The 20510-nt window shown below is 39.4% G+C and overlaps 1 protein-coding gene across 3 annotated transcripts in view; it reads left to right on the top strand.

The window, feature by feature from the left end:
- The window catches only part of trim8.L (tripartite motif containing 8 L homeolog), a 69589-nt gene extending 52344 nt beyond the window's left edge, over positions 1-17245 (top strand). For 2 of the 3 annotated variants that reach the window (XM_018241673.2, XM_018241674.2), the window contains exons 4-7: positions 9605-9838; positions 10749-10780; positions 13670-13785; positions 14899-17245. In XM_018241673.2, coding sequence (XP_018097162.1) covers positions 9605-9838; positions 10749-10780; positions 13670-13785; positions 14899-15506 — 990 coding nt within the window. In that variant the 3' untranslated portion in view covers positions 15507-17245. 3 annotated transcript variants of the gene reach the window in all.
- The last annotated feature ends 3265 nt before the right edge of the window (positions 17246-20510 follow it).

Genomic DNA, 20510 nt, shown 5'->3' with positions numbered 1-20510 from the left:
CTTCCTGTTTTATAGGCTCACGCCTGCCCCCCCAACGCAGGTCTATAAATGGAGGTGGGAAGGCGGGTCCAGGTCGCTGGGGCGACTAAACTCCCCGAATCTGCTCGTGTGGCCAGACCCTAAGAGGACAATACTTCATTAGGGAGGCTAATTACATGCACAGTACAGTTATGCAACAGACATCCTCTTCAAAAAGGCAGTGCAAGTCCACTGTTATATGTTAAAATCTATAAACAGTGATTTATTATTTTAGTATGGGCTTAGACTTGGCACTGAAGGAGTTTTGGTTTATGGAAATAAACAGCATCTTGAATATTTTTTAAATAAAATTTTCCTCTTGAAATCTTGTTTTTCTATATTTGTTATGAAATTTCCCTTTTGTAAAAATACATGTAGCTGTTGATGATTGCCAGGCAAGCCTCCCTTGCAGAGCTGCATATAGACTGCAGTACCTGCGAGTATCTTTTACCGACGTGTACCCTGCATTCTCCCCATTGTTATGCTCCAAAACATGTTCCTCAGCAACTGTCATTATCATCCATAATTGACGTTGGTTTGTGCTGGAGACTATTATCTTCAGGAACAGAAACAGGGCATCATTGAATTTGCTATTTAAATGAATGTGAATTGGGGAAAGGCAATTAATTTAAGCTGTCAGTGTTTCAATGATGTGATTTGAATGGGCAGATCGCTTTCAGAAAGACTCTCTTCACAGCCAAAACAATGGAAGTCATGGAATCAGTGGAGCTCTCTGCGCTGAGCATTGAGTGTTTGCCTGGATCTTGAGGCTCTGACAAATGGCAAATGCGTGGTTCTTCAGGATATCCGTAACTTTCCTTTTGGTTCATATGTCTGCTATATACAGTGTATAGAAACTATTGCATAGAGCTGCAGCACACTTCAGTTATACAACCGCTCCGTGCATGATAAAACACCGGCTGTCTGACTGAATCCAGTTAGGGCCACTGTAGGGTCCTATATGTGCATATAATACACAAAAGCCATGAATATCTTGTAAATTATATCCTTATAAACGGTGAGTTCTGATGTCATTTCTGTCACGACTCACTGAAAAGTGTATACTATCGCTACCTGTCCGGTATTTTCTGCATGGGGACTGTTTGAATGTTCTTCCTGTGTCTGAGCCAGGTTCTCCATTTCTGCCCAAATCCCAAAATATATTGGTAGATTAGTGGCTTCTCATAAAATTTAAGCTGGTATTTGTCTTTATGTAGAAGTGAAATTAGATAGTGGGCTAAAGCTTGCCAGGTACTGATATGGACGACTAATCATTCTCTGTATGGGAACATGCAATCATATGTCTGCGAGTATAATTGGGTGCATTCAAATCTCAAACGTTACTACATAATTGGCGTCTCCCTCGTACTGTAAGTACATGCAGATAAACAATGACACCCTGCACAGATGGTGTGACAGACCGGCTGGTGTCACTCATCCTCCCTGACTGTGTCTAAAGGTTGGATCACTAATCTGGCAAAACGCTGCGCCCAAGCTCTGCTCCCAGTCCGTACAGAGAAATAAGAGCCCCATTCTCCGTGCCTCCTTAAGCCTCGCGTGTAACATGCATGATGTCACAAGTGCTAAACAGCCAAACCCTCTGACAGATTATTTGCCTTTATTTTCTGAGTAGGGTCCAGCTATACCTCATTATCAGCCTGTAGGGTGAGGCAATGGGAAGAGTTTTAATTTAAGACATCGCTCTCCGAAAAAAAGAATTGGCATGTGATCCATAGGTGATTGTTACACTGTAAATTGCATTTGAATCCTGTCATTTACTATCTGTGGCCAATTAAGTCAGCTGTTGTTTAACTACAACTCTCAGAAACTTCTTCTCCCTTAGTTTGCCTTTAGCAAGCAGGAAGTGGATTATTATGGCTGTCTCTTTAAATTTAACCCACTGCCTGGTTAATACCCTAGCAATCCATTACCAGTTTGAATTCTTGAACAAGTACAAGGAAAAGCTGTTAAATAACAAAGGGAGACAAAGACCTTTTTTTTCCTAATGTAGGACAGTGATGGGCTGTTTTTTTTCAATTCTTATTAAAAGGATTGTTCACCTTTAAATTAACTTTTGGTATGCTGTAGAGAGTGATATTCTGAGGCCATTTGCAATAGGTTTTCATTTTTTTTTTTTTTTTTTATTATTTGTGGTTTTTGAATTATTTTGCTTTCTATTCAACAGCTCTCCAGTTTGCAATTTCAGCAACCTGGTTGCTAGGGTTCAATTGAATCTAACAACCCTGCATTGATTATGATAAGTAACTGGAATATGAAAAGGAGAGGCCTGAATAGAAAGAAGAGTTATACAAAGTAGCAATAACTTTTAATTCTTACAGATAATTGGTTTTTAAATGGGGTCAGTGACCCCCATTTGAAAGGTGGAAGAAGGCAAATTATTCAAAAACATAAAAGAAGAAAAAGTGGAGGCCAATTAAAATGTTGCTTATAACTAGCCAGTCTGTAACATACTAAAAGTTAACTCAAAGGTGAATCACTCCTTTTGAGTATTAAAATATTAATCTCTAGGGACAGAGGTCTTTTTGGGTTCAGCTCCTCTTTTGTCATCCAGCATTTGGTTTTTCATCCCTTAGAGCAAAATAAAGGCACACATATATTAAACCATGCTTAATTTGCAGTAGCCAAGTGTCATCTATGAAAATGTTATGCCTGCTTTTCAATTTGGGGTCTTTACTATCTATGTTGGTCATCAAACTGTTCAGAAGACCCCTGGCATTCATATTTATGATTTTTTTTACCTAAGGAAATGTGTAAGATAAGATCAGTTATGAGATGGCCTACCCAATGTTGTTGCTCCCATATAGTCCCTTCACTTACTTTTTTTACCTTTGATTTTTCTCAACTTGCCTCATGGCAGGAGGATAAAATTCAGTAAAATGAAAGCCAGTCTTTCATTCAAAGCACATTCTGCTTGTCTCTGTGCTCTAAAATGAAGTGCTGAGGCCTTCGAATATTTGCACAATGCTCCACACAGTGGGCAAACTGGAATAAAATGGCTGATTGCACTCTTTTTTGCCCTTTGCACACTGCATGGGGCATTGTAAATAGGCCCTATTGTTTTCAAAGGAAAGGAAAGAACAACTAAGAAAAGTCGTTATTTGAAGAGTACTGTTTTCCTTAAATGTCTGTTTACTGAGCATAATCTCTTTTTGTGAAGTTGCAGCTAATGCACCAAATTGTATCTTTTGCTTAAATAGGTTGTTCCCCTTCTAACACCTTTTCAGTTGCTTTCAGACAGCTCACTAGTGATAAAGGTTTTTTTCAATTACTTTCCATTTTCTATGTTTGACTTTTTCTCTATATTTAAAGTTTCATTTGTCACCTTGTTGTGTCTTTCTAAAGCAGCTCTGGGAGGGGGGTCACCGACCCTGTAAAACTGCTCTAAATGGATACATTTAGTTGATACATTTCTTATCTTTGTCCCTGCTGTGCAGAATCCCTTAGTTTCATTACAGGCAGCTGTTAGTTACTGATACTCCAGAGATGCTGCTAAGAAATTTATCAACTAATGTAGCAAATTAGTATTCAAGTTGTATTTTTTGGTCAAAACTCACATTTTCGAGTTAAAAAACAAACAAAACAAATCGATTCAAGTTTCAAGGTCATTCGAGTTCATTTGAAAAAAAAAATACTCTTAAAGGGGTTGTTCACCTTCCAATTCAGTTGTTTTTAGATTGTTCCCCAGAATTAAATACTTTTTTTCAATTAGTTTCAATTATTAATTTTTTACAGTTTTTCCAAAATCTTAGTTTAAAGTTGAATGTCCGTGTCTCTGGTTGAGTCTGGCAGCTCAGTAATTCAGGTGCAGACTCTAAACTGTTACAATTTTGCAACAATTAGTTGATCCATTTCTCAGCAGCATCTCTGGAATATTAACTATTGTATCAATTCTAACAGCTGCCTGTAATGAAACCCAGAGATTCTGCACAGCAGGGACAAAGATAAGAAATGTAACTAAATGTATCCATTAAGAACAGATTACAGGGTCGGCGACCCCCCTCCCAGAGCTGCTTCAGAAGGTTAAAAATGATACTTCACACTTCAATATTAGAAAAACTGTCACACGTAGTCATGGGAAAAAGTCTTTATTTCAGGTGATCTATCTGAAAACAACTTGTTGTTTGAAGGAGAACCACCCCTTTAACACTCAACCATTTGATAAATCAGCCCCTACATTTTTGGAAAAACTGTACAAAATGGAAAACAATTGAATAAAGTCATTATTTCTGGTGAACAAGCTGAAAACAAATGAAAAAGTGTTTGGAAGGTGAACAACCCGTTTAACAGCCTTGAGTAAACTTATAGAAATAAACTAATGAATCCTCCGCTACCAGGCTTTCTGTTTAGAAAAACAGTAAAAAAAAAAATAGAAAACAATTCATTGCAGTATAGTAACTAAAGAGCACATTCTTTGTGAGGGTTGAGCTGTGCCATGCTTTAAGAAGGGCTATGTTTCAGCATGAACATGATTTAAAGACTTCCTGCCCCTCTCCATGTGACGACTGTTTTACTTTCCGAGTCTGTGACTTCATGAGATCTAAAAAAAAACCTGCATGTTTCTATTTATTTATATCTCTGTGCTGACTCACTCAGCTCTATGAGCAGGAAACTTTTACTCTGTGTTTGCTAAATAGATCAGAGCATATGATGTCAGAGAGTGAGTTGTAAAAAGAATTATACATTATATAGTGAATTATATAGCGATTCGGCCTTTTCCAGCAGGATTCGGATTTGGCGAATCCTTGTGTGTGGCTGAACCGAAGCTGAATCCGAATTTGCATATGTAAATTAGGTGTGGGAAGGGAAATCACGTGACTTCGACTCAAAACAAGGAAGTAAAACATTCTTTCCACTTTTTCTTTTCCTGCCTCTAATTTGCATATGCAAATTAGGGTTCGTATCGGGCAGAATCTATCACAAAGGATTCGGCCGAATCCCATATAGTGGATTTGGTGTATCCCTGCAATTTTTGTCTCTTTTATCCATGGTTGAGGATTTATATGCTATGAAGTATTTCCTATTATATATTTTTCCTTCATCTCTTCCATATGTAGGAGGTGTAGCAGTAAAAGGCTTAAAGGGCACCCGTTGGGCAAAAATATTATTCCTATCCCCCTAGACATCTGCCAGCTACCCACGTGGCTTTGACCGCTATAAATGTCTGAATTCTCTTCCTAACAGCAGAACTGTGCACTAATCAGTTTGATGGCTTTATGAAAGTGCTGGCCTTTTTGCTTCCCTTTTGGCCAATAAATTGTGTTGCTATTACTCCAGTGTCTGATCTGTTAAGTCCCTCATTAGGGAAGACCACACATAGATGCCTAATGATAAAGATCAGCCAGAAATGTCCAGATGAATAAAAACATTGGAGCACTGGTGTGGGCGATTTAATGGGGTTGTTCACCTTTAAATTAACTTTTAGTATGATGTAGAGAGTGATATTTTGAAACACTTTGCAGTTGGTTTTCATTTTTGATTATTTGTGGCTTTGAGTTATTTAGTGTTTTATTCAGCAGCTCTCCAGTTTGCAGTTTCAGCAATCTGGTTGCAATGGTCTAAATTACCCTAGCAACCATGCATTGATTTGTATAAGAGACTTAAAAATGAATAGGAGAGGCCTGAATAGAAAGATGAGTAATTAGAAGTAGCTATAGCAATACATTTGTAGCCTTACAAAGCATTTGTTTTTATATGGTGTTTGAAAGTTGGAGAAGAAGAAGGGAAATAATTAAAAAACTATTAAAAAAAAAAAAGACAAAAATCAAGACCAATTGAAGAGTTGCTTAGAATCGTCTGTTCTATGACATACTAAAAGTTAACATAAAGGTGAACTACCCCTTTAAGTTACTTGCTGTAACTCGTATTACTGACTGAGGATGCTGGGAGATGCGGTTTACAGCCACAAGGCCTTAAACGAGGCACACAAGGGCTTCTTGAAAAAACACAACTGCCCCTGTATAAGCATTGGCATGTGGGTCATATTATCCAATGTAAGTAATGGAAAGGTTTCTGGAAAATTCATATCAGTACTAGATTTTTTTTATTCTTGCATAAACACAATAATTGTGCCCAAGCAAGTAACAATGTTTCCACTGTATGTGAAATGTAGCGTGCAAACGAGTGAGTGTGTAAGCTGCATAATATCCAGAACCCTCCCAACGGTCCACATCTAGTCTGTTAGGCACAATACCCTTTGCATGTTGTTACAATAAGCTGACGTCCTTGCGAGCATTGGCATTCGGCTGATTAGTAAGACTGCAAGTAACATCTGTTCACAAATGAGTCACTGTGTCAACTTTCTAAAATGTGGAAATTCCTTGCCTCAATTTAATATTCTTCTAGGTCAGCTGTCATATCCTTCCTCCCCAATCCCTTTTATTTGTTTGGCAACTGCACCCACCCCTCCCAGAGTCCTGCAGCTACATACAGAATTAGAAATCACATTCTATAGATTTTTCTTTTAGCACCAAACTTTGCCACTTTGGTAAGAAGCCACTGTGGTATTTTATAATCCTTTAAAGGAGAAGGAAAGGTTAAAATTAAGCAAGCTTTAGCAGAAAGGTCTGCATCAGGGATCCCCCAACCTTTTAAACCTGTGAGCAACATTCAGAAGTAAAAGGAGTTGGGGAGCAACACTAGCATTAAAAATGTTCTTGGGGTGCCAAATAAGTGCTGTGATTGGCCAATGTGAATTGTCAACCTACATTGAGGCTCTGTTTGGCAGTGCACCTGGTTTTTATACAACCAAAACTTGCCCCCAAGCCTGGAATTCAAAAATAAGCTCCTGCTTTGAGGCCACTAGGAGCAACATCCAAGGGGTTGGAGAGCAACATGTTGCTCACGAGCTACTGGTTGGGGATCACTGGTCTATATAAATACACCAGTAAACCCGCTGTCAAAAGAAACACCAAATTTATTTCCTTCTATTGTATACACATGGGCTTCTATATCAGACTTCCTGTTTTCAGCTTAAACCTCAAGGGCTTGAGCATGCTCAGTTTGCCCCTCTCCCCCTCCCAGGAAGTGATGTCACAGCAAGCTAATATTGCAACTGTTATCCTAAACAAACAAAGACAGTGTCTAGAGCTTTTTACTCAGATATGGAAAAGCATTCTAAAAAATAAAAATGGTTTTCTAGCTTGCCCTGTTGTGGCTAATCTATTGGCAATAAACTGCCTTGGTAGCTTTCCTTCTCCTTTATATAGCACCGGCATAGTCCACAGCACTTCACAGAGATAATACATCAGTCCCTGCTCCAGAGGAGCTTACAATCTAAGGTCCCTATCACATTCACATACATTATGATCGGTTTTATCAGGAGCCAAGTTACCTGCCTGTATGTTTTAGGCGTGTGTGAGGAAACTGACGTACCCAAAGGAAATCCAAGCAGCCACAGGTAGAACATGCAAACTCCAGTGCAATGGCTGGGATCAAACTGAGGTCCCCAGCACTGCAAGGCAACAATGCTACCACTGCACCAGCACATACACTGGAGGTTTTCTATCACAACCCACTTTGTTTGTATGGCAACTTAAGGAATCTAAAAATCAGCTTTGTGGCTACAGTTTATCCTTAAAGGAGAACTAAACTGTAAAAATAAATAGCGCTAAAAATGCCATGTTTTATGAACTGAACTTATTGCTCCAGCGTAAAGTTTCAGCAATGATCCAGGACTTCAAACTTGTCACAGGGGGTCACCATCTTGGAAAGTGTCTGTGACACGCACATGCTCAGTGGGCTCTGAGCAGCTGTTGAGAAGCTAAGCTTAGGGGTCGTCGCAAATTATCAAGCAGAAAATGAGGTTGGTCTGTAATATAAGCTGATGCTACAAAGCTGATTATTAAATTCTGATGCTAATTGCACTGGTTTCTGTGCTGCCATGTAGTAACTATCTGTATTAATTACTAATCAGCCTTATATTGTGACATTTCTATTCTATGTGTACTGTATATTGTGAGTGGGTCCCTAAGCTCAGTAAGTGACAGCAGCACAGAGCATGTGCAGTGAATCAGCAGAAAAGAAGATGGGGAGCTACTGGGGCATCTTGGGAGACACAGATCATTACTGCTAAAGGGCTGTGGTTGCCTTGGGCTGGTACAGAAGCCGAAAACATAATGTACAACATTTCTAGCTACTTCTTTAGTTTAACTTTCTTTGTCCTTTAAAGGGGCCGCTCACCTTTGAATAAACTTTTTGTATTATGTAGAGAGTGATATTCTGAGACTATTTGCAATTGGTTTTCATTTATTGTTATTTGTGGGTTTTTAGTTCTTTATCTTTTTATTCAGCAGCTCATTATTTGGCAATTTCAGCAATCTGGTTGTTAGGATCCAAATGACCCAAGCAACCATGCATTAAATGGAATACAAGACTGGATTATGAATAGGAGAAGGCCTAAATTGAAACATAAGTAATTAAAAAGTAGCAATAACAATAACTTTGTTACCTTACGGAGCATTTGGTTTTTTTTAGATGGGGTTAGTGACCTCCGTTTTAAACTGGAAGGAGTCAGAAGAAGATAAGTCAAAAACTATAAAAAAAAAAAAAAAAAACATGCTAAAAGTTAACTCAAAGGTGAACCACCCCCTTTAAGCTGGTCTAGCATGTTGCAGTAGGTCATTGAACAACAGGAAGTTACTCTTGACACACCTTCCTTCTGCTTCCTGTCCATGTGTGACCAAAGTGTAAAAGAAAACGGATCCGCACACACACCGATTAGTGCAGTTGGGGATTATCCCCTTTTATTCAGACACCAAACAAATAAAAGGGGATAATCCCCGACTGCACTAATCGGTGTGTGCGGATCCGTTTTCTTTTACACATTGGTTGCTAAGGGACCCGGCCGGGTCAATGGAAGGAACGCACCACCAGCTTGCAGGAGTGGTGAACTACAGGTGTGCGGTAGGAGAATTACATTGTAATCATGTGTGACCAAACACACTCTGAACAGTTTATTAATTATTTTAGAACTGCTGTTTTTTTAAAGAGAGGACTAGCATTCTCTCAGCCAGGGATGCAATGGCATAATTTGATATTACTGGGCCCCACAGCAAATAATTTTTTAGGCCCCCCCAAAATGTGTAGAAGTTGACCTGTTTAACCAATATTTATTGAAATTATATATGAATTAGGGCCTCATGGGGCCCCTGTACCTCTTGGATCCCCCTGCAGCCGCAGGGTCTGCTTCCTCTGTAGTTAGGCCCCTAATGTCATCCTTATGTGAAACACAACACCCAGGATGTCAACTCACGTCACCCTCTTTTGCCCACAATAATTCTACACTACAGTTAACCCCAGAAGTTAAAATGGCCTATAGCCTAACTGAAATAACCTGAGATACAAGGGCCGAACTGGAAGAATGATTGGGCGAGTGGTCGGGGCATGACCAAGCAACTCCCAAAGAAAAGTCCAGTCTGGTTGATGTGCCAGCCACTGGTTTGCTGAACATACTGGAAGTTGTAGTTCACCGTTATTGTCCCTTTTGACCTCAGCATTCAATTAAACAAGGGTACAAATGCTGCAAATTTTTTTTTATTTCTTTTTTTTTGTTTTGTTTTCTACACAGGAAAAAGTCAGCCAGCTGAAAGACGAGGTGCGCCAGCAGTACGATAAACTGCACCAGATTTTGGATGAGGATCTGCGGAAAACAATGGATATTCTTGACAAGGCACAAGCCAAGTTTTGCAATGAGAATGCAGCACAAGTTCTCCATCTCAACGAGCGAATGCAAGAGGCCAAAAAGCTGCTAAGCTCTGTGCAGGTCATGTTTGACAAAACAGAAGATATCAACTTCATGAAGGTGCGGATGTGTTTTCTTTTGCCGTTTTTATTGGTTATAATCCTATGTTGCTCTGTACACAGGCCTAAATGGGTCAGCACTTAAACTGAAAACAGCTATACTCACTAGGTGAATTCTATATTTTTGCCATAACCCTTTGTCACGGTATATGGAAGTAGTAAGCTAGGTAATGATTACAGAGTTGTACAGTCATAGTTTCAGTGTAAGGTGCTGGTTTTGGTGGCCGAGACCACTCAACCATGTGAGGGGTCACAAACACCTTTTCCTATCAAGATCTGTTCAGGTTTAAGGTGGTCATACATGTGAAGATCTGCTTGTTTGGCAAGGACACCAAACAATCAGATTTAGGCCTAATTTGGCCTGCAACATTCTCGGCCAATGATCAGATAATCCATTGAGGACTACGAGGATATTTTGGCCAAGGCCCAGATTGATGTTGCTGCCCATAGACACCAAGGGACCCTCATTATCAAGTAGCTGTTGATTAGAATGCTAAAGAAACTTCATCCTTGGTGCACATAAATGAGAAATGTTCTGTGCACGCCATAAGGGCTTCGCTTTACTGCTCCCCTAGCTAGACCATGCTACCAAAAATAGCCTAACAATATCTGTACTCAAAGAGAATTGAGAAGTACAGTGCTGTGTCAAGCACTCCTTCAATTCACAATAAGGCTACTGTAATGGAGGACAATGTGATATAATTCACATTAAACCATTGGTGCACGTTCTTGAGCCAGGTTCTCAAATACTTCTCTTTTTATTTTAATACAGGGTGCATTAAAATCTTCTATACATCAACATATTCCCCTTATTCCTAAACATGGCATTTAGGGGGGCCTGCAGCTATTTCGCACCAGTATAACCCAGGTGACATTGCAACATTCTCACTGAGTCTCTCTTTGCTTTCTAGAATACAAAGTCTGTGAAAATCCTGATGGACAGGTAAGTCTCTACAGTGTGTTATTGTGTTCTGCACAGATTGTTGACTTACCCCTGAGTTCCCTGACTATATTTTGTGTAGTGAATTCCTTTCATCTGCAATCTTTTTTTTTTTTTTTTTTCCTTCACAGCATAAGATAAGTAAATAAAACAGTCATTCTTTTCAGTATATTTTGTTATCTGCATTGTGACATATATGACTAGTCGCTGTTTACCCTATGCCCTTTTTCTCTTTTGACAAGTCTTGTGTAATTTAGATAAATGGGATAACTTTTGGGGTTACCCGACTAATAGGCCTACAGGCCATCAGTTGGAGTTATACAGATTTGAATCACCATTTAACCTGTTATGCAGTCCTCTTTGCTCTGGGTACAAATCCTCACTAGGCAATGCTATTAGTGGGAGAATGGGAAAGAGCATGCTACATGTTGCAAGATCTAATGTACTGTTCTTGAGATTAGCTGCTTGGGAGGGAGACTTTAAGGGGGTTATTTATTAAAGTTTGAGTGCCAAAAACTAGTTTGAAATCCAAATTTTTAGAGATTTATTATACCCAAGGATGCAAAAAGTCTGAATCTGAAAACCCGCCATCTCAGACTCAGAGGTTGTATATAAGTCAGTGGGAGAGGTCCCTATCCTATTTGGAAGTTTCTGTGGTCTGTGCTGCAACTAGTGTGGAAATTGAACTTTTTCCTGCAAAAAGTCGAAAAATTCGGACTTTTTGGGAAAAAGCCTGAAAAAAAACCGTACAATTTGTGAAAGAACACGTATAATTTTTCCGCAATCCGAATAAATCGAGCTTTTTAAATAATAAATAAGGTCAAATTGTGAATTCTAGTTTGGTCAGACTTTTTTTAAATAAAATGAAAAAAACTTGCATTACTATAAATAAACCCATAATAGTGTTTTTTTCATGCCAGCAAATGTATATTTTGTTGTTGTAATGTTTTATAATTTTCTTGCATATGCACCCCTGTGACAATGTTTTTTTTTTTAAAGTAAAAAAACCAATAGCGATCACTGCATTAGGCACTGACCAGGGTTGTTATTTTTTAATTGGCCCAGGGCACTTTGTTTCAGAGCACAGTGGGAGCAAGTTTGTTTAGGTCTCAGGTTTTCTTTTCAGGATCTTGGCCTGGGCACATGTACTGCAGAACAGCATGACTTCCAAGTTATACTGCACTGCTAGCTCCTGGGATTAAATGTTTGCAGCTTTGGTCACTGGGTCACCTTTAGAGAGTGATATTCTGAGACAATTTGCATTTGGTTTTAATTTTTTATTATTTGTGGTTTTTGAGTTATTTAGCTTTTTAATTAGCAGCTCTCCAGTTTGCAATTTCAGCAATCTGTTTGCTAATGTCCAAATTACCCTAAAAAACATCCACTGATTTGAATAAGAGACTAGATTATGAATAGGAAAGGCCTAAATAGAATGATGAGTAGCAATAACAATAAATGTTTAGCTTTACAGAGCATTTGTTTTTAGATGGGGTCAGAGACTCCCATTTGAAAGCTGGAAAGAGCCAGAAGAAGAAGGCAAATAATGAAAAAGCTATATATAAAAAAAAAAAAAAAATCAAAAATGAACCCAAATTGAAAAGTTGCTTAGAATTGCCCATTCTATAACATATTAAAAGTTAACTTAAATGTGAACCACCCCTTTAAAGGGCAAATGCACACCCACAAATGAAAGTCATGGGGGCACATTTACTATGGGTCGAATATCGAGGGTTAATTAACCCTCGATATTCGACCATCGAAGTTAAATCCTTTGAATATCGAAGTTGAAGGATTTGTCGTCTAACGATTCAAATGATTTTAATCCATCGATCAAACGATTTTCCTTCGATCACAAATTGCCTAGAAAGCCTAACATTGGTGCGCGGTAGGTTTTAGGTGGTGAAGTAGGCGGTCGAAGTTTTTTTTAAAGAGACAGTACTTCGACATTTAGTTTGAATCGTCGATGGTCGAAGTAGTCAAAAAAAAAACGTTGAAATTCTTAAGTTTTTTCCTACTAATCCTTCACTCGAGCTAAGTAAATGTGCCCCTTAAAGTTGTGTCACAGTAGTCCCATCTCAGTGGATATAGAATGCTCTAAAATTCCCATCCATAGCACCAACTTCTCTTTAAGCCCAGCATGTTTCATGTGCAGCTCGATGATCACATTTCATTCACTGGTTGTAATTCACATTGTGAATTATGATGATGTCTGCAACAGTGAGCTCTCCAGTGTAGTGATGTGCGGGTCGACTTTTCCCGACCCGCACCCGTCTGCAACCCGACCTCCCACTTCCAGGTCGCTTTTATAGACCCGCGACGACCCATAGGTGGGATGAGAGGCGCACGTCTATAAAAATGCAACCCGGAAGTCGGAAGCCAGCATTTGGAAGGTTGGAAAAGAGTGCTCTGGGTCGGCCCGAACCCCCCCCCCGACGGGTATGGGGTCGGCCTGCACATCACTAATCCAATGGTATTCTGGAGCACCTCATGCTATTGTTACAAGTGTAGAGGTAGACATCTTCATTATTGCCATAAGGTTACTTTATCTCCCTGTGCAGCACATGTACAAAACATCCTTTTCCAGAAGTATGGGTTAATATAAAAACAGGTGCAAAGTTTACCATTGCTTACCATTTTACTTGTTTGGTGTTTGAAAGCTAACATCTGATTGGTTACTTTAGGTTACTGGATCTCTTTTATGTGTTGTACCTCTCTGCTCAAATTGTGTAGTACAGACAATAGTTAGCACAGAGATATTACACAATGTCAAGTTGTGATCGCTTTGTGCCTGACACAGCTGTAAGTGCTTGGATGTAGGGCGAGGTAGAGTTCCATATCATTTTGTAACATTAAATAGCGGCACCACATATTTGTTATTTCTTTACATCACAGGACTCAGAATTGCACAGGAGGTAGCCTTCCTCCTCCCAAAATTGGCCACCTGAACTCCAAGCTTTTCCTGAACGAGATTGCCAAGAAAGAGAAGCAGTTGCGGAAGATGCTGGAAGGTATATTGTGATTTTCTTGTTTGTGGACACCCATAGAAAGTTTTATTGATGATTCAAGTACTGTCACTGCAGCCCCAAGTTACTAGGCAAGTGCTCCTCTGAGTTCTGACTCTGAGTTGATGTTCTTATTGACTGATCCACATAAATATATACAGAAGCTTGAGGTCACAAAAGAACCTGCCTGAAAAATCTGCAAACCTAAAGCACCAGAAGACCCTGGGTAACCAAAAGCACAACACTACTTCATCATGACAATTGTGTTTTTACACAAAACATATTGAACAAATATGAAAACAAATCAGATCAGTTATAATAACATGTATTACATTCTATTTGAAACCTGCAGAATTTATGTAGGATCCGTAAGATAGCAAGTAACAGAGTAGTTCTCTCTTTGTGCCTCTTTCTTTTTTCATATTTACTTTGGCCTAATTCTAGAGCATTGGTTTCAACCATTCTGTATTTTTGTGGTTGTTCACCTTCCAAGCACTTTTTCAGTTGAGTTGTTTTCTGATTGCTCTCCAGAAATAAAGACACTTTTTCAATTGCTTTCCATTTTTTATTTTTTCTACAGGTTTTCTAAAATCTAAGTTGAAAGTTTAAGGTTCCTGTCTCTGGTGTTTCAGTCTGGAAGCTCAGTAATTCAGGTGCAGATTCTGAACTGACTTTACTACATTAGTTGATACATCTCTCAGCAGCATCTGTGCAATATTAGCAACTATTTATCATTTCTAACGGCTGCCTTTAATGAAACTCAGGGATTCTGTTCAGCAGGGACAAAGAAATGTATCAACTAAATGTATCCATTTAGAACAGTTTAGAGAGTCGCCGACCCCCCCTCCCAGAGCTGCTTTAGAAAGGTGAAAATTTAGACTTACACTTCAGTATTAGAAAAACGGTCACACATAGAAAATAGAAAGTAATTGGAAAAAGTCTTTATTTCTGGTGAATTTCTGAAACCAACTGAACTGAAAAAAGTGTTGGAAGGTGAACAACTCCTTTAAGTTATGGATTGAATAGCTGCAGACTGATGATGTGCTGTCACAAAGATTTCACAAAATGATTCTAGCCCCTATCATCTGTGATAAAATAATTATTTTCTTTGTTTCTCAGGTCCTTTCAACACCCCAGTGCCGTTTCTACAGAGCATCCCAATGTACTCTTGCAGTGTGAGCAGCTCGGGTGCAGAGAAACGCAAGCATTCAGCTGCCTTTCCAGAGGGCAACTTCCTTGACTCCGCATCGGGAACTGTTAGTGGCCAGTACATAAACCAGGGTTCTTCCTCTGGTGAGGGCCAGTCTGCACAACCCATGGTGCCTTGCAGCTCCACCCAGCACATAGTTGGACTTCCCAGTGGCCCCCAGCCAGTCCACTCTAATTCTGTCTTCAATCCATCCCATTACCCCAACAGCACATCATCTCAACAGTCTGTGCTCTCCCAGTATGGAGGGCGTAAGATTCTGGTCTGCTCTGTGGACAACTGTTATTGTTCCTCTGTGTCCAACCATAGTGGCCATCAGCCCTACCCTAGGTCTGGCCACTTCCCCTGGACAGTCTCTTCCCAGGAATACTCTCATCCTCTTCCTCCCACCCCTTCAGTAACTCAGTCGCTTCCAGGACTTGCTGTCAGAGAATGGATTGATGCTTCCCAACAGCATGGCCGCCAAGACTTCTATCGGGTGTATGGGCAGCCTGCCGCCAAGCACTATGTCACCAGTTAACCATAAGTTAGAGCAAGCTAGGCTTGTTACGTATGCATTGATAAAAACACCCCAAAACTGAAATGGAGCAAACTTAACATATTTAGTTAATGAGTGCCACTCTGCTACTAAATGTGGTTACCTTAGGAGCTCTGTTTCTCTCACTTTTCTTTTTAAATTCCAATCATTTTTGAGGGTGATTTTTTTCTTCTTCTTCCCTTCCTCATTTAGCAACGAAACCCAATTATTACTTTTTTCTTCTTCTTTTAATGCTTTGTAATTTTTCTGCCGATGTCTATCATTTGATGCAAAACAGCCCTTGATGTTTCCTGGTGTGTTTTTTTTCTTTCTTATCTTCCGTTTTGATTTTACTTTGTTGCTTTTAGGGATAACTGAACTGTCATTTGTGATATAAGCATTTTAAGTTAAAAGGCCACTTATCATGCAGCCACTTTCTTTTTAATACCAGGGTTTCAGAGATGTGTAAATACACAATGATCAGAGCATAATGCAAACTATAGAACGAAAGAAAAAGGGAATGAAACAAGCGGAAATTTGTTTGCAGGGAGAGAATCTGTCCCTGCGAATTCTCGGTATACAACAGAGATGCAGAATTTCAGACTTCCTGCTTGTTTAAAGCTATTTATGGTGCGGGTGTTAATTTACAACACAGATCCATTGCAGTAAGAATGAATTAATACGTGGCAACCAATAAATCCGTTCTCCCTCCTGCATCCGAGCATGGGGGGAAGTGAATAGTAGTCTAAACCGATCACACAAATATTTCTGTATTTTTGCAGATGTTCAGAATTACCAAACAATGCAGGGACACGGAGATGTGTTAAAAAGAAAAACATTGTATATAACATGAAATGAATTACAGGGTAATGTTTTCTTACTTCAGTTCTTTATGTAATTCTTTAAAAGGTAGTTTAACTATTAAAAAAAAAAAAATTCAAAAGGGAAAAGATTTAAAAAAAACAAAAAACAGAGCAAAAAAGTTCATCTTTCTCAATATACAAATTTATGGAAAAAGGTTACATTCAAAAAAAAAACCAAACGATATGTACCTGCAGGCATTTATGAGGCCCATATTGGTAAATGGTCTTTTAGCTTAAAAAAAAAGAAAAAAAATAGTAGAGCAATCATTTCTTAAACTTTATTTAAAAGAGCATTTTTAACATTCCATGTAAAAAAAAAAAGTGCAATTCAAACTTTCCTTCACTAAAAAAAAAAAAAAATAGAAAAAAATAAATAAATAAAGGTTATCAGTTCTGGAGTGCCACAACAGTTATAAATAATAATAATTATACAACAACAACAACTAAAAAAAGGAACAAAAAGCTTCAAGCAAATGTATGTATGTACAGCGTAAGGTCCAAGCACTTTTTTTCCCTTTTTATTTTGGCAGCATTATTAAAAAGATAAACAAAACCAGTTAATGCCATATTGTAATATTACAGCAATAAGACTTTGTACTGTATGTTGCTATGGGACGATAATGGAAAGAACAAACAGTGGACGGCACGCGCTGAGGTACAAACCGAACAAATGGACAACGGGATTCGAGAGTTCTGCATGGCAGCAGCATCAATTGCAGTAACGTCATCCTGTGTCTCCTGCCTCTCTCATAGTGTTGGACCTAGCGGTAAACTCTCTCTCATATCATGCTCCTCTGAAAACAGCAGTCCCGCTTTACTCGGTCAAAACAAACAAACAAGAAAAAAAAAAGTAAATAAAATTCTTTTTATAAACGAAAACGGTGCCTGATCTCATCCTGGTTACGTGATTTATTGGTCCAATGTTTAGGCTAAGCCTTTAGGTGGCGTCTGAGGTGACCCGGTCCCAGGTGTAAGTGAATCTCTTCTGCTCATGGATCCAGCAATACAAGCGGCATGGCTAATAGAGAAAATCTAAAGGGTATCTATGATAGAACCTTGTTCACTGGCTGATTTCGAAATGTATTTCTGTTTTCAAGTTTTCAAGCCATTGCATAATTTACAATTGACACACACACACACCCCTCCCCCCCGTTATCCAGAAAGCTCTGGACCTGAGGTTTTCTGGATAACTGATCTCTCCATAATTTGCATCTTCATATCTTAAGTCTACTAGAAAACCATTTAGAAATTAATTAAATTCAGTAGGCTGGGTCAGTGGCGTAACCAAAAAATCTTCAGAGGTGACCTGGCAAAAATAGTCCGCCCCTGCCCCCCCCCCGACCTGCTCGCACCACACCTCCCAGGCAAGCACTGCGCCAGGTAAAAGATTTTGGGGGACTATGATGCAGTAAAACCCCACAATCTGTGCCCACCAGCAGCTGCGAGGCTTTCTGTATAGGTATTTATGTAAGTGGGCTGGGTTTTGCCTCTGATAAGGATTAATTATATCTTATATCTATTAAACAGCAAGATTAGAATACCGGCACATACTTGTGCCAAATAAAGATACAGTAATTTTTTATAAGTCCTGAGATGTGCGGTTTTGTTTAATTATATGTTTATATCTATCAAATAAATATATATATATAATACACAAAAGCCATGAATATCTTGTAAATTATATCCTTATAAACGGTGAGTTCTGATGTCATCAGTTATAAACAGTGAGTTCTGATGTCATTTCTGTCACATGACTCACTAAAACTTGTGTATTATAATAAAAAAAGTACCCCTAGTTGTAAAATATGAGGATATTAGAAGTAACCTCGGAGTTCCATGACCTGTATAAAAACACTCGGCCTTAGGCCTCGTGTTTTTATCTGGTTATGAAACTCCTCTGTAACTTAAAATATCCTTATATTTTACAAGAGGGGGTACTGTATTCACTATATATGTGATGTGTGGGTCAAGCTTTCACGACCTGGACCTGACCTCCCTCAATCCAAGCCCAATTTCCCCCTTACTTTTATAGACCAGAGCCAATCTGCCCTGCTGATAATGTCATAAAAGGGGCGGGACGAGCAGGCGTGCGTCTATAAAGCCGGAAGCCGGCAGTGTAAGGTCGCGGGCGGGGAGAGCAGGCAGAAGAGCTCAGACCATTACCCGCACATCACTAATATATATACTTTCAAGGCTTTGAATAACTTACAATTGTAAACCATTTTGTTTGGGAACTAATAGCCACAAGTTCTAGCCTCCAGCACAAATTCCTATTGCTTTTCTAGAGGAAGGCAAGAAACTCCTCCATAGGCAACTCTATTTAACCCCCAATGAGAAAGTAATGAGCAATACAGTATTGAGACCCTGCATATTGCAGCCTCAACAGCATTCCAGCTAAAACACTTACATATACTAACACTGGTTGGTCAGCAGCCTATTAGCAATTAGACTTGATTGGTTTACTTGCAATGGAAACCAATCCAAGATATGTCACTAGTGTTACTAGTATAGGGGCAAATGCCATGTGTGCCCCACTGACAATAAACCCTGTTGGAAGCTTTCTTCTTGCCCACTTATTGCTTGTCAGATATTGAGATGCCAGTATGAATGGCTAGACTACATAACAGCAAAGGGCCCAATTGTCCCGTTTTTCGCGGGACAGTCCCAATTTTTGACAGCTCAACCTGCAGTCCCAGATTGTTGCTGAAATGTCGACTTTCTCTGATCTTCTGCACTGAACAGCCAGTAAGATACCCCATTTTCAACTTAATTGGCTTATGGCAGAGCCCCGAATACATGGCAGGTGCACTTAGATACTTTTGTAACAATTTAAGATAAGCAATTGTAACAATTTAAGATAAGCAGGTCTCTTGGGGAAACTGTTACTTGCAGCTTAAAGGGCAATTCACCTTTATTAGCAAAACTGTAATAACATAAAAACCACAGAAATATGTTCAAACTTTCATAACCTGGCAAATTTTGTAAAATGAACATGGTAATTAGGGGGTGTGGCCATACACATGGGTGTGGTCAAAAAACAATTTTGCTGCGATCTGCGCAACAAATCTTTTTTGTCCCTCTTTCTATTTCCAAAATGTATAACTGGCAGGGAGACTGATGAATCAAATCTGCAGCCTATGAAGTCAAACTGTGCAGAACAGATGAAGTATTTGCTGCAATGCCTTATGTGCAGTAGCTGCACTTTTTCAGAATCCAAATATTTATCCAGAAAACCCCTGCTGAGGTTTGCAGCCCAGATGCATTCTATAGCTTCCAGAACTGGAATATAAGAAAGTGTCATGGTCGACCATTGACTGGGGGGTTTCGCTGTTTAAAATCATCTGGACTGGGTGAAAGGGGTAGTTCACCTTTTAGTTAATTAGTATGTTATAGAGCAAATGCTCTGTACGGCTAAACATTTATTGTTATTGCTACTTTTTATTTCTCATCTTTCTATTCAGGCCTCTCTATTCATATTCCAGTCTCTGATTCAAATCAGTGCATGGTTGCTGGGGTAATTTGGGCCCTGATTTTTATTAGTTTTTTTTTCTAAGCCTACTTTGCTGTGCCCTCTGGGGGTACTCCGGAATTGAAATACCAGTGAATATTACTATGGAAGTCATTCTTTTAATATTCAGGTAGGTCACAACCCAGTCATCAGCATGCAGTTCCAGCAGCAATGCGGATATTCCTTTGTCTCAAATCAATGAACGTTAGCAAGGGGACAATGTTTTTGTTTGAGTCTATTTTGGTCCGTATGGGGCAACCAGAGTCTTTGTTATTTGGGTGCGAAGATGCATTTTACTTGTGCAACCCAAAGAAATGCAATTTATATTCCACCTGTATCTTTAGAATATTTTTGACTGTGCAGGTTTGGTCGTTCAATTGTTCTCATTTTGTTCAGTAACCTAGATCAGGGCTGTCTAGCTAGAAGCCCATGGACCAGGTGTGACCAGGGTTGGACTGGGCCAACGGGACACCCGGAAAAAACCTGGTGGGCTCCAGCCTTGACCCCTGATCTGCTAGGCCCCCCAAAAAAACAAACAGTGGCGGCGATAGCCGGACCTTGCGCGTCGGCATTTGCACGCTGTGCCGGTTTTTGTGCATGAGTGTTTGCACACGCGTGCCGCCATTCACGCATGCG

Source organism: Xenopus laevis, chromosome 7L (genome assembly GCF_017654675.1).
Source record: "Xenopus laevis strain J_2021 chromosome 7L, Xenopus_laevis_v10.1, whole genome shotgun sequence".
NCBI classification, from domain to species: domain Eukaryota; kingdom Metazoa; phylum Chordata; class Amphibia; order Anura; family Pipidae; genus Xenopus; species Xenopus laevis.
Note: the sequence above shows the minus strand (reverse complement) of the source record. Positions and strands in the feature narration are given on the sequence as shown.